This window comes from Fulmarus glacialis, unplaced genomic scaffold (genome assembly GCF_000690835.1).
Source record: "Fulmarus glacialis isolate BGI_N327 unplaced genomic scaffold, ASM69083v1 scaffold40019, whole genome shotgun sequence".
NCBI lineage: Eukaryota > Metazoa > Chordata > Aves > Procellariiformes > Procellariidae > Fulmarus > Fulmarus glacialis.
This window is the reverse complement of record NW_009232096.1, coordinates 17,197-32,494: the sequence shown is the minus strand read 5'-3', so window position 1 is coordinate 32,494 and position 15,298 is coordinate 17,197. Positions and strand designations below refer to the sequence as shown.

The 15,298-nt window shown below is 41.7% G+C and overlaps 1 protein-coding gene across 1 annotated transcript in view; it reads right to left on the bottom strand.

The window, feature by feature from the left end:
* Positions 1-4,345: 4,345 nt before the first annotated feature.
* Positions 4,346-15,298, bottom strand: part of ARMC2 (armadillo repeat containing 2) — a gene marked incomplete at its 5' end in the record, with an annotated part of 26,946 nt that continues 15,993 nt past the window's right edge. Inside the window, 5 exons of the mRNA XM_009584787.1 lie at positions 4,346-4,503; positions 8,982-9,139; positions 11,424-11,556; positions 12,995-13,108; positions 14,999-15,121. Of these exons, the coding sequence (XP_009583082.1) occupies positions 4,346-4,503; positions 8,982-9,139; positions 11,424-11,556; positions 12,995-13,108; positions 14,999-15,121 (686 nt within the window). The remainder of the gene's footprint in view (positions 4,504-8,981; positions 9,140-11,423; positions 11,557-12,994; positions 13,109-14,998; positions 15,122-15,298) is intronic.

Below are 15,298 nucleotides of genomic sequence, written 5' to 3'. Positions count from 1 at the left end.
TTCTCTTGGCGTTTTTGTGTGGTTTAACTTTACGCTTCTGTTCTTACTGGTTTACTTACTGGTTCAAAGACCATTTTAAAATGTTTGAAACAGTAACTGAGCAAACATACTTAAAATGACAAACCATGACTTTTTCAACTGAGTGTAAAATGATGGGAGAAAACAACGTTTAAAAAATAGATTTAGGGCTTCACTAAAACTATAGTAGGAACACCTCTCATCTATTCCTGATGTTTTCATCCCTCCCATAGTCCTCCATCCTCTCTTCAGGTATACTCTGTCGTATAGGGTTTTCTCTCTCCTCACAGGTAATGGCTGTGATATGATTGGAGACTCCAACTGTGTGTTTATGTATCACTTATTTTGAATAACTAGGTCTAAATGTTATTTTGAGAGTTAAACTGATTTTAAAATCCTTCAGTAGTGAACTTAATTCCAGATTAGGCTGCTAATTTTCATAGGCTAGTGCCAAAAGGATATCTGGGGCGTCAGAAGGATGGTCAGGTCTGTGCAGTCAGACTGAGGCACGGGCAGGGGAGGGGGATTTGCTACCAGGGAGTGACAAACTCTTTTGGACTTACTCCTACTGCTGGCTGTAACGGGGGTTATAGTACAATCAAGCGTAGAAACTCCTACCCGCTTACAGGAAGGTAAGGAGCCTTATTTGTAAGGCAGGAAAGAAACTTGATTTTCCCAAGCCCACAGGTAGAATTAACTTAAGATTTCTGTCCCCTGGCCTGGTTCTCAGTTAGCTCAGACTGGTTTCTCTTGCTACAGAACATTCTGCAAACAGTTTTAAGCTTATAGTCCTAGAGGGTAAAATATCTAAAAAGATCTAGGGGAGAAAGATTAATAAACTGTCAAAAATTGTGACTAACAGGAAGCATCTGCTGTTTCCTCTGAACTAAAAATACGGGATTTTTAATGTTCCAAAACGAGCAAAACTTTCCTGTCTAAGCATAAAGCTAAGCTATGCCTAAGGACACAGAAAAAGTGTCTTCCCAGTACATGGAGTTTCTCCAGCACCTGATTCTCCTGCTGCTTTTTTGGGGGGGTCAAAGGTAGACATGAAATTTTCTGAGAAGCCTAAACTGGCCATTTCCATCCTACACGCTCAGACACAGGCAGGTACCTGCAGCTGTGTGTCCATGTGTGTGTGTCAGTGGCTTCATATGGTCACATTTTCAAGCAGAACACTAACCACAACACGCAGACAGTCCTGACTACACAACAGTGCTACTTACTCACTTTGGCGAAAGGACCTGAAAAAGTTGGGGGATTTTTAATGAAAAATGGCGAGGCATTTGTGGTTCGAAGTAAAAGAGAACACGCAAGGCTCTTAAGCACAGTGGCAACCAAAGGTGTTGGTGGGGTTAATCTTTAAAAACAAGAAAATGGTTAAGTCACCAGGTGCTCCATGAAAGTGGAAAGTGGGAATGGCTGCACAGAGCAGCAGCTGTGCATGATGCCAGGGCATGAGGGACACGCCACTGCACTGCCTCCGTCACGGGCAGCTGTGAGCTGCCCTCTGTTGCTGCAAGCTGCAAGCCCTGATGGCTCCTGAGTAGCTCTGGCAGAGCCTCAGCCCAAAAGACCATGTGGGCGGGGGGTCCTGTCCAAAAGGCCAGGCAATGCATGGAAGGAGATGGGGTGCACAAGCATGAGTGAAGGGAACTAAATGGCTGGCTGCTGCATGGGCCCAGTATTAAAAAAAAAAAAAACTGGATTTTCTTTGGTGTCTGTGCTTAGAGGAGCGTGGCAGAGCCATCTGCCCCGCGAGCAGCGATTAACAGCCCTCCCCAGCAGCTTTTGCCTTTCCATCTTCTTTGTAGGTTCAGTTCAAAACTTTGTGCATGCACGTGCACACACACCCCACCCCACCCCAGATAAAGAAGAGCAGCATGACAGAGGCCAAGTCATTAAAGAGGAATGGGCTCCTGAAGGCAGAAGAGAGCTGCTGCATTAAGGTGTGTGGCAAAGACACCCAAATGGCAGAAGAAACCATAAGAATACATCACAAATTCAGCATTTTCGGGTTCGTTCTTGTTACCCACAAGTTTTGTTCAGAGAAAGACATGGGCCCGTGCAGCTCCACAGGAGCCGCTGCTGGGTTTTGGTGTTAGGTGCTCTGAGGCCTCTGCTGCCCGCTCTGCTCTACCCCGCACCTCTGAATGTGCCTCTTCCTGAGGCAGTCACAGGCCAAACTCTGAACACGAGGGCAGACCTCACGCACAGCAGCTGCTCCAGCTTTGTGCACCACTACAGGGTACCCAAATTTGCCCTGTGCTACTGGAGACACACACTACACAGTGCTCCAGGCCCTTGTTTACAGTTTGATTGGTAATGACTGACACAACTAGCATTTTCTTTGAACAAATCCTAATTGCCTACATATCTACCCTGACTTGAGTGAAACGCCAGTTTCAGGCTGCCTTCTGACAGAAACTCAGTTCTGATCAGACCTGCTGACAGGACTTGGCCACCAGGCCCTTTCCACTGCACCCCTGCCCCCCGTTACACAGCCTGGTGTTTGCCTGCCTTTTGCCTTGATGCGAATGTCAAGAACAAATGCCTCTAGCTCCCTCTCCACAAGGGAGTGCTTACCATCATCCTTTCTTTAATACCCCCAAAAAGCAAATCCATTCTTTTTTCCAAGAAACAAATGGGGCATTGAAACATTCATCTTCCCCCTCAACTTCAGCTAAAATTAAATGGCAAAAGAAGGGATGATAATTGGGATCTTTTTGAGCTCAGCAGAGCTGTTGTTGGAGCCAAACTATGCTGAGCAGTTCTCTCCTGCAGATTGCGGTGATGGAGGCTGCCACATGCGCTCCCTAAGCGATTCACTGCAGGGCTGAGCCTTGCTGGTCATAAGAAACACCCAAGCTGCTGAGACAAAAGGAATGGTGCAAATTTCATTACCTTCATTGAAGTTTCCTCCTCACTGCTCCCAAAACCTGGACCCATCAGCAGTAAAGAAGTCCCCAAGAATGTAGAAAGAGGGACCTACACGAGGAAAAAAGTTTCCCTGCCCTTCTACTACGGTGCTACTTCCCAGCCTCTTTGCTTCATCTCCTCACCTGGAAGCAGAGGTCCGGGCACTGCCAAAGGTACAGCGGTGCCACGGAGGGAGCTCTGAATTGCTGCCTCAGAAAAACAAATTCCTCCAGCCTCTCTGCAGGGATTGCCAGGCTGGAGACTTGCTCTCCTGGCGCACACAGCAGTGCGAGGCTGCTGACCCTCAGGATCAGAGCCAGAAGCCCGGCAGCCCCTGCGCAGTGCTTTATGCTTAGTAATCTGAGGTCTGAAGAGAGAGAAATGGGTCAGGTCTGTAAAGCTTTCTGTGGCTAATTGGACTGTTAACGCTTGAGGCCAGTGATGCACCTGCTGAGCTAATCCATGGGGTAAACGCAGGGACTTCTACACACTGAAAGGATGAAAAGTAAGCAATAAACGAGCCTGCAGCAGTCAGAAGGAATGTGAAGGATGTAGAGCCTTTTTTTGCCCCGTGGATGGAAACACAAGCCCAGGGGAGACGGCTGCCCAAGACGGTCTCAGCATTACAGGCACACAGGTGGCTCCTGGCAATGGGGGAACAACCGAAAGAAGAACACACCAGACTAGCTAAAATCTTCTCTTACGTCAGGGATATGGGTGTTTTGCCTTAAGATGTGAAGTCCCAATTCGGAAAAGTCTCTTTCCAGCACAGCTGGACCTATATCCCACAAGCGCCAAGGCAGGAGCTGGGATATCCTAGCCACACAGTATCAGGTAAAGAAAGGGGATCTCCAAAGGAAAAGGGAGCAACTCTCCCCCTGACCACTGACAGCATTCAATCTGACGAGTGAAGCTTATGATATAGCACAGCAGAATGCTCCAATAGCATTTGGGTTATTCTGTCACAGAATTTCATATAAAGTGAAAGTGTGTCAAAGTCTGTGGGTAAGATGCGGCTCCTGTCATGTAATGTTCTTTTATAGTGCACAGCATTTTTGGTACCACAGAGGTCCAGGTACTCAGTGGTAATTTACCTTTTAAAAATGAAAAGTTCAGCAAATAGTTTTGTTTCATTTTCCCAGCCAAGAAACTATGCAATTAATAGACAGATCACACTGAACAGCTGCTTGATCAGCTCAAATATACTGTAAAAAGTAATTACACATGCAAAAATTTCATACAAGCTTCTCAAAAGATAGTATCCAGTATATAAATACCAGGCTTTACTGACTTTTTAAAAATTAACTTCCCATGTTCTCCAACGTGCTTACCAATGGCAACGTACAGGTATATTAGAAATATAAAGCTGTACAATCTACACCACAAAAAAAAAAAAAAAAAGGACTAATTAAAATGGAGTAATCGTCACAGTTGGAAGAAAGGAGTGATGGCTTTGAATTCTGTCAAGCAGTTTTTCTGCCACAGGTTTGAACTCCCTTTCCCAATATAGTTTGTGGTAGTCCCTTAAATCTCTGTCGAGGCTGTAATCCAACGCTAGCTCTTCATCTGTAATCAAGGAAAATATCATCATAAATTCTGAATAAAAATATACCCAACCTTGTGTTTTTTGACTACAGCACATTCAACTTAAACATTGTGTGTGTTTATGGCTTAAAAACAACTCCATGTTTAACTAAGCATCACTGTCTGAGGGACTTAGCTTTAATTGAAAATAAAGAATTTTAAGGTCAGTAAAACAGTAAAAAGGGTATTGCAGGCTCTATTATTCTTACACCTCACAGGTGCAGCTAAACTGTGTCTCTGAGATCAAGCATTTACTGTGACTGTCAGCCTGGAAACTACTCAGGTTTTAACATTACTCACAGCACAGGTTTGCTAATGTAAGTAATCGTATTCATCTAAGTATAACTATGTTTTTCCTGTCACAAATTGCTTTGCTAATCTGGTTCATGAAGACACTTTCAAACTGTATCTACTATCATACTTAAAGAATACAAACCACGCTGGTTACTATATTACTAATGCCCTCCCTTTCTCACAACCTTCTCTAATAATAGGACACTCTTAATAGAGACAAGTAATGTTAGAAATGAAAGCAAGTCATGACTTGTTATTCCCCCTCCATTTTGCCTGGCATTGGATATGGCAAAGAAACAAACTTACAGAAAAAAGAAATCAGTCTGCAACCAGAAGCATGCTCCTGAATCAGCAATCTACAAACACAACTGATAATGCTGAACAAATGTTTTCATGCAGTTTAACAGAAGGATATTTGACAGCCTTTAGGCCATAAGCAGACCTAAAATGAAGATACAATCCTGCACCCCATGGGCAGTGTGACTTATCTTTGCCCTAGACTACAAAAGAGCACCAGATTCACACTCTGTTAAATAAGTAACTCTGTAAGGGAGCTTACTGCACATTCACAGCAGGTAAGAGACAACTTGGAGCTGAAGAGAAACTTCAGTTACCCACACTTTGAGTCAAACTTTGTGTAGAAAAGGGATGCTCAAACAGCAGCTATTCACATTTAAAAGAATGCCAAGGTGCCTATGCAGAGCATATGGCCTGAGCTGCAACAGCTATAAAGGAAGAGACGACATTACTCTTGCATGGAGATGGGCTCCATTTCATAGAAAGTTACCAGTAACTGCCAACAACACCTGACTTATATGTCTCTACAGTGTTTCTAAATTACCAAAATTAAAGAGATGCTGATCGTGAGGTAGATTCCGAAAGGGGTTCTGCCTAAAGAGAAGATGACATTTAGAGGCTTTCTGTAATAAAATAAAGAGGGGAAAAAAAAAAATTCTTTCATGAAGGAAGACATGTCCTATCTCTGCAGGGAAAAAACCTGTAATCAGAGATAAAACCCAGCCTCAGACATCAGATCTATATTTGATAGTATCATAGGATAATTTAGGTTGGACAGGACCTCTGGAGCAGAGCCACTGTAGATCAGGTTGCTCTGGTCCATATACTGTTGAGTACTGAACATCTCTGAGGATGGAGATTCCACAACCTGTCTGGACAGCCTGTTCCAGTGCTTGACCCTGCCACGGTGGGAACTTCTTTTCCTAATACTTAATTGGAATTTTTCTTATTGCAACTTGTGCCCATTAGCTCTTGTCCTATCCATGGCACAGTAGCCTAACATATGTAAAATGAATCTCAGCTGCAGGGAAGTGAGAGACCCTGAAGAGGAAGATAAGGGATTATGGTTTTTGTTCTCCGGCAGAATTGCTTTGCCTACTCCTGAAATTATTTTCCTACCCAAATTAACTATCTTCTAACACAGAGCAAGAGACATTTCTCCCTCTTAGTAGACAGCTGTGCCCCTAGAAGTTGATTGAATGTTTGTGGAATCAGTGAGGTCGGGAATTCCAGCCTACAAGAACAAGGGTCAGAACCAGTTCAAAAGCTGAAGTGTTGAACCAAAACAGTAAATCTCCCAAAGCAGAATGAGAGTAACACTGGGGATCAGCGAGGATCAGCATCCCACATGCAAGCTGTGCATCCTCAGATAATTTAATTTTCCCACGACCCTCCTCAAAACTAGCAAAATTGGGTACTGGCCAAACAGCATATGAACTGGCTGCAAGCCCAGGAACAACACAAGCACACTGCGTCTGAATGCTATAGGGGAAGCTGAAAACTAGACTACAGACTCTAGTCTGCAAGGGCTACCCATTTCTATAACTCAAATAAGACAGGGGCCAGCAGCCCTTGAAGCTAGTATCATGCCACGTAAGAGTTCACATGTACTGAGATTCCAAAATAACCTCCTCAAATTCATAATGGAGGTAAAGGTGAGCAGAAGAAAGGTCTGGAAAAACAGAGAGAGAAAGGAGATTTCACTGAAGGACCAAACAGAAGAATGTTCTCAAGACAGAGGCTCATCTCCACTGCTACTCCTGAGGGACCAGGGCAAGGCAAAGCTGCTGCCAGGGGCCTGGAAACACCAGCCTCCAGGAGCTCTGAGCCAATAAAGTGACATGAGACTCAAGAGCAGCTGAAAGAAGGCAAATGACAGTGCCATGGGAAAGCAGGGCCACTGCGTCTCAGGCTGCTGGGATCAGGCAGGGAAAAAGAGAAACAAATGGTGCCTTTTGTCCAGCCTTTCTCTGGCCCAACATCTTTTCAGGCTATTTCCACTCCCTTTTGGCTCCCTCATATCTTCTGTCATCTTGTGCCAGGTAGGGGAAAGAAAAATAAAGGGGAGGAGGCCAAGCACAGCAGGTGAAGTGACGTATCTGCTGTGCCATGCTCCACTTTTTCTGCTTCCTGAAGGCGTGCTGATGCTTAAGTACAGTCCACTGACTGTCAGCAGTTGCCTCCTGCTTCCTGAATGATAGAATCGGAGCAAAGACAGTTCAAGGTTGTTACTGGATACAATGGGAGGAGGAAGATGTAGGACAATATTAACCAGCTGCTATTACTAAAATTTGTTGGCTCTTAACACACAGAGAAACCAGATCCAGTGAATAGGATGTGCTTTTTCTACAGCTACTCTTCTGACTACAGTGTGAAGAAAGACTAGCCTTCTGATTTAATTCTGACCTATTTTTAATTAATTGTCATTACAGTTGCATTACAATTGCAATTGTAACTGCAATTGCAATTGTACATGAAATTCTAGTTCACGAAAGCTGTACTAGTTAATGAGAGTTGCAGTTACTACCCAGTCTGGACTCTGCAGTCAAATTAATTGCTGGAATAAGCAATGTTAAATGCAGAGGAAAAAATAAGTAAGAATTTTCCAAAACAAAGATATATATATTCATTGCTGCATGCCAGAAAATTCAAGCATGATTGTGGCTGTAAAGTTTGCAGTTCTGTTGCAGAATGTTAAAAAGTGCACTAATGATCTTGAAACACTAAGTATTTTCAGATAAATAGATGGAATTACTGCCCACATTAAGATATGCTCTATCATAGCAAGGAATGTAATGCAAGGAATGATTACAACAATGAATAACAGTAATTCTGCTGTAACTGGAAAAAAATCCTCACAAATCCACCCACTTTTCTGATTGTCTAAAAACAAAAGAGACCACAAGGATCTCACTTTCTATCTGGGTCTGACTAACATGCAGCCTTCTCCACAGCAAGCATATATCTTTAGTAAATTTCCAATTAAAACCAAATCAAAATTAGTTAAGGTTTGCTTCAATTTCATTTACATTTTAAAGATGTTTTTAAAAAGATAATTGCAAATGACCTACCCAAAATAAAATCATAACCAAAGCAGTGCTCATAAAATAAAGGAGGATAATTAAATATAGTGACTATAGGACTATTACACAGCAATTAAACTCTATAAAATTTGAAGCAAACATAAATGTGCAGATGAAAAGATCCAACTGGGTAAGCGAATCAGGGTCTTAACATGCACTTGTCGACACCTTCCGGCCTGTCTTTGTGGAGGAGCACACTCTCCCTAGCTTTAGGGAGTAGATGAGAAATTGTCAGGATGATGTCCTTGCCCACAAGGAGATCGTGGTGAGAAAAGAAGGGCAGCCAAGGGACTCTTGTCACAAGCAGCAAGCTCAGCCTGTTGCACCACAGAGCCCTCTGACTAAGGGGAAAAGCCATATTTCCCAGACTGCCCGGTGTGTGCTGTGCAGTAGCCAGGAGCATCACAGCTGAGCCCCCGCTTCTGTCAATACCTGCAATGACCTTTGATGCCAGAAGGGCCCACATCCAGTGAAAAGTATGTTTTGCGCTGAAGGTCTACGGGATAGTTGGCTCGAGCAGACAAAAGGGCAGCTGGTGAAAAGCATTAGTGGCATGCTAACTAGACAAACTAGAGTGGGGAGTGACAGCAGCCAATTCCACCTTGGCAATCTGTAAGATCTGAGGGAATGTGCTGAATGGCAATAGACCCCTGTGTTGCTGGATAGTCTATACCAGCCAACCACTTAAAGCTGCATGACAGACTTCCCACCCAAACTAATACTGCTTTGATTTTGCTCCTTCTATTTCTCTTATTAAGGAAAAGAGACCAAGATTATGAATCTCACCTAAGAGTGATGTGAGCAGCACCAGTAACGTGTCGGTATCTTCTCCAAAGCATGAGGCCGCACTTGTGATGTTTTCACTGTAGTTCCACAAGGTTTTGCATATCAAACAAGCCAGCTGCCAGTCAGCCGGCCCAAAGTCTTGTAAACAGTCAACTAACCTGTCAGTACCAAACAAAAACAGTGTTTTGCTCCACGTGGTTTTCTCCTGAGCCCTTCAAAATCTAGGCAGTCTAGAAATATATGCAGACTCCAAGAAAGTTGCAAGAAAATTCTACACTAATAAACTTAAGACGCTACTTTCTTCCTCAGTAGCTTCCCCCTTTTCATTTAGTCTCGTTCTTTAAGGATGGGAACACACCTTTTGTCTACACATATGTGCGTATGCCTGCCTGCATCTGTCCATCCCCTGTAACTTTTTAACCCAACTGACCAATTTCAATCACATACGTCACAAATGTAACGATCTCAAAGACACTAAGATTCCAATGAATTTCATGACAATCTGTGACTGTCCCAAATCTGTGGCTACCACTAGAGCAGAGATTGCAATGCGAGACAAACCTTATCAGGCACCACAAATTCATCTGGAAAAGATGGTATGAATGCAGAAAAAGCTTCAGTCAGAACGTCCAGCTTATTACACATCAGAGGATCTGACCAGAAGACAAATCCAAAGGAATTCGCTACTTCCATGACTCACAGAATTACCTCTTACATTCCGTGAAGTCTGACTATTTTGCAGATCTCGCCCCTTCTTGTATTTCCTCAGCCTGCACTCCAAATGGACTCCTCTCAGAAATGCCAGTTTTATTAAAGGCCATTAGATTCTTGACCTTTCTTCTAATCTCACTTCCTGGCAGATACCAAATGCAGGTTAGATCAAAAGCAGGACTCTGAAATTAAGCTATAACTTTTCTGCCTGCACCAGCTTACACACAGTAGCTATCCAGAACTGCAAACAGCAGTGTTCACAGGTCCTGTGGCAGCAGAAGTAAACATTGTTTTTCACCTGCTGCCTCTAGTGACCTCTCTTAACAGCAATCCTTCACTGCTGTTCTCTTCCCCAACTTCTTTCCCTCACTTCCCTACTTCACTGTGAGATTTATAATCTGGTGATTAGTAAAGGGAACATGGGATAACTCTTACATTCGGGTATGGCTGAAAATAGCAGTAATTGAAAAGCAACCAAAAAGAGGTTTGTTTTTTCTCTCCTCTCTGAAGGCAGTCATTGTGGAAGACCGGGAGGCATCTAATGAAAAGCCAGAAAAACTTGCCCTAATTTTTTGAAGTTTAACTCTCTGATGAGACTAATTCCATGTTTTATTAGGGCCACTATATATTGGTACAGTAACCTCATTTCCAAAAATCCACAGAGCTGGTTTGGCAGTCAGGATGACCTCCTTAACAATCACTTCCAAATTCTCTAGATTTATTCCATACTGTTACTGGTTTTCCTTCATTCTTCACAAATTTTCAGAGAGAGTATAGAAAATTCTATATTCTATATGATTCTATATTCTACAGAATAGTCGATATTCTATATAATAGAAATTCTATATAATAGAAATTTCTCACATTTCTTATTCAATTTGCCTATAACTTATTTTTATTCTTCTTTTTCAGCTTTATATTTTGTACATTAACTAGAACATGAGAAGGAAGGATGAGCAGACTACGCATTGTTTACATTGTATAAAAAAGTAATTATATGATGTATGAACAGGAAAGCATTTCAAAGTTAGGCATATTGTTTCATAAATGTGGGTTGTATCAACTGCTTTAGAAACATAGGAACATGATCTTTCACGTTGCTCCAATTAAGCTGGATCCGCTATTATCTGAACATCAAAGCCACAAGTGTTGCATCCACAGTGGTTTTTCAAGATATAATACCACTTACAGTATAAGTGCCTTAAACTTGAACTCTCGGAGAGAGAAGTCTCAGGAGCTATTTATTCTCTGCCGAGCACAGCTACATCAGATAGTTCTCCCTGCAATACTAAGTAGTTAAAAAAATTGCAAGAGACCATGTGGGGTATCATAGTTCTTGAAGCACACACTTACAACAGATACACATTAATGGTGCCTATTAACTGTAGCCCACATAGGATCCAGTTAAGTCAAGCATAAGCAACTATTGCAAAGCCATGCCTTAGTTGCTTTGTTGTATGGTACTCTCCTCTGCTGTATGTATCAGGAGGATCTTTGGGAAATTATTCAACGGTTCTTGGCTCTACAGTAGGCTAAACCACTGTAATGCTTTTGCAAAAAACATAGGAAAGAATATGAAAGGCTTTTTCTTTAAGAACATTAGATGCTGAATATCTGTTAAGTATGTATCCTTATTACAAATTATTGGTTCCAATAAAAAAGAATCTGATTGAAACTCTTTGGCCAAACTACTGGAACTTGCCTTTTTCATAAGCATAATCAGGAACTTACTTTCCAATTCCTCCTTCTTCCATCAGAAGAGCTCGTTTGTTCTTATCTACTGTGAGATTGAGCAGAACTCCACAGGCAGAAAAACAGACATCTTGGTTCTTGGCATCAAGTAAAGCAATCATGAACTTGTATACTGGATTGTAAAGGAAACAGTATTACTGGGAAGATGAACTTATCATACAAGTGGCATTACAACATACTTATTAAACATTTATAATTAGAAAACAATCAAATGCAGGATACCCTACCCAAAAATTTAACCTTGTAGCATGTTACTGTGACATTTGTAGAATAGGCATATGAGCCAGACTAACAGTCATTATTATATCACGCTGAACACCAGCTTTCTTCAAAGCAACACATAAAAAATTCTAGTTATAAAAATACACCAAAGTAATGTGAAAATCCAGTCAGAAAAAGTTAAGTTCACCGAACTGAACTACAGCTTTTTTCTTAAAAGTATCACCCTCCTTTCAATTGGACAGTCAGCAGAAACTGCTAGGATTTGGCATTTGGCATGAGAGAGGGAAGTTTTTACCCCCGTGAGTGGCAGGGTTGCTCTAGACTGCACCAAGTCCAGCTGGCACTGCTGCAGCCTGGGGCTCCTGCGGGAGACAGGCAAGAAGCAGACACTGGACGTGCAGCACCTCGCAGCACTTGCTGATGCTGAACTCGGTAGACAGTGGAAGGCAACCCCAGCGAGGGAGTCAGTCTTGCCTAATGGAAGGCAGCTTCTCAGCTCTTCCTGAGCTCGGTGCACCGACACCACAGTCTCCCCAAGGTGGAAAATTCAGTTCTTTGACTGAGACAGCTCATCAGCAACCAGCTACTAAGTGTCAGTTCTCCCTTTGCAGATACCTGCAAAAGTGGCGATATGTCCACCCTTGAAAGACGGGGTTGTGTATTGTGGCATATCACCTCACTGAGTACTGACAGGTAGATACAAACAATGTACAGTGAATTGGTGTTTAATTAAACCTATGACACACCTTCTGTGGATAGCAAGGAGTTGCCATTTTTCCCAAAGCTCTTTAAACACCCAAAGCAAAAGGACTTGAGAAGACTTGTATCCTACTTCACCCAGAGGCAAATAAGAGGCCTCTTTGTTGAGGTAGTCAAACATCTTAAATGCATGTTACAAAGCGCTAACAAGCTGTTGAACATGGGAATAAAAAACATTGTGATTATGAACCTAAATGAGAATTAATTTGGATTCTCATTTTATATCATATCGTATCATATCACTACCAACCTGTAGGACTTGAGAAATTGAAGGAGTGAAGGGAAATTTCAAAATTACATTCCTCAGGAAAAACAGAGTTTTTGTAGTATTTACGTTTGTGAAGGCACACCATGGCACATTTTTCCTACTGCAGTATTTCCATTTTAATGAAATTGAAATAAAATGGTGCTTATAATGACTACTATTGGATTCTAACATTTGCCTAATGTGCAAAACATCAGAGAAGATTGCTTTTACCCTTTAACTAAGACAGCTTATTAACAGTCTCTCCTTTTTAGAACTATGGACATTTAAAAACAGGACTCCTACAAATGCAAAAGTAACTCACTCTTCTTCTGTATGATGAAGTCACAGATCTCATGATACTGGGAAAGATTGCCAAAGACTCTGACAGCCTCCACAACTCCATCCATATTGTTGCTCATTAACAGCTTTAAAAGCACTATTGGTTTGCAGAGAAATGAAATGAAAACAATTATTCGTGTATCACAAACGTGCTTGGCTTTTTGTCAGTAAATATCAGAATGCAAGCAGCGACAGCAATAAATGTAATAAATGGGAAGAGTTATCTATCTGTCTGGTTGCAGTGAAGGGGGTAAGCTGATGGTAGAACAAGAGCTAAATTGTGTAGGGCTTTGAAGATGAGACAAAGAATTCCAAGATGGGGCTAAATGCAAAGGAACAAATGAGGAGTTATGAAGATAGCCTAAGCACAGTTGTAATGGGAGCCAGTTTTGCTATAGTTTTGAGTGGGCTCATGTGAAAATCCAGGAAGACAAAGAAGAAAAAAATGTTGTAATATACAAGAGAATTGATTTAGATCCTGAACAGATGGTCTTATGGTGGGATGTCCCGTAAAACTCAAATTATTTTCTGACATTAGCTCTATTTTCTCTCAGTGCTGCTACAACAAGCAAACACATTTTCTCTGAGCAGCTACTTAATATTGCCCCTGGTCTGAAGCATTTACTTGCTTGCTGCTTTCCTGCTTAGCAGTTTCACATGTGATTAGCATGTAACTTCAGCAGAGAGAATGAGACCTTCAGCATTTCCTAGGAAGAGCTACCACCATGTAGGTTTTTGGTGCACAGCAAAGGAGCGATGTTACAGAAGTTACATTTATCAGTCTTCTATGAGTATGAAGTGAACCACTGAAATGAGTCCATCATATAAAGGACTCAAATCAGTCAACCCTTAACCCTTCTACCACAGAAAAGTGAGAGAAAAAAAAGTACAGAAAAGAGGTTGGCTTCGTTCCCATGACTTCCGACTTTGAATGTTACTGAGCATGCCTTGAACTTGTCTTAAAGAGGCATCTGAAATGATTATTTTTTGTCTTTGGGATCCACCACTTGTATCAAACAGTAAGTATTCTCAAAATGTCTCCTGGAGGAGAAAGCCTGCTGGTCCTTCATCAAAAGGTTTTCTCTCTCCTCAGTTCAGGCAGAGGAAAGATGATGGGACTTGTTCCACATACTAACAATAAAAACAGGATAGCAAGAGCTAATGGGACAGGCAGAGAAGTCATTTGTTTCCACATTTCTCCAACTAGCCGTAAGAGACAGCTGGCTTATAGGTGATAAAATGACTCGTGACAGAACAGCAGAAGTGTTACCTAGAGAGAATATGACGTCTACCAGTCAGGGCACCAGGCTGACAGCCAGAATATTTTTTCCTACTCCTCTTTCTACCTGTTGTGTGAACTTCAGGCTCCATCCCTCCCCCATGTATTGTCTTTTTAGAGAGAAAGGTATGCAAGACATAGACTCTCTACCTTTTGTATAACATTAACACAATGAGTCCCAGAACACAGATGCAGTTCCTACACATCACTAAAATATGACTATTGTCCATGCTGTCAGAGGGGAGAGAATCACACTCACACAACTCCTATACTCCAATGAATTTATAAGCCAGAAACAGATGTAAATCAGATTTTGCAGGTCTAGAATGTACTAAGAAGAAAAAAAAACTTTCTTACCATACTCTGATTAGAAGTAAAAAGCAACATGATTATTTTGGCTCAGGCATATGGATTTTGAACAAGTCTAGCAAAAATTGCTAAACAGAAAACAATATGGCAAATTCCTTTGGGGAAGAAAAGAAGGGGGTTTGTCAACAACCTAAGTACTTTCACACAAGTCATAGAATTATGTTCCAAAAGAATGAGAAATCATTATGGGAAGAACTTAGCCCTATGAACTTTATATTCCTGCAATATGACACCACAAAACACTATCCGTGTCTTTATTTTCTGTAGTGTCAAAATATATCATGAATAACTTCCACTTTCAAAAAGCTATGCAAAAAGTACTAGTTTAAAAGTCCTTACTTTCAGCAATGTGTAGCTTCTTGTCTTGAACAGCAGAACTCTTCACTTTGTAGAAGGATAAATTGTTGATTGTTGTTGCAGCATTGATGACCAACTCCTCACAGTCATCAACTGACTTGTACTCTGATAGTAAAAAAAACCAAAAACAAAACATATGCATATGTAGATACACACATGCACATGAGTCTAACTTAGCAGTGAATTATATCTCAGAAGCAAACTGAATCATAGTTTACATGGCCACTATTACAGACAACTATTCTCTTTTTCAGTAACATGGCAGAACTAACAGGAACAGCT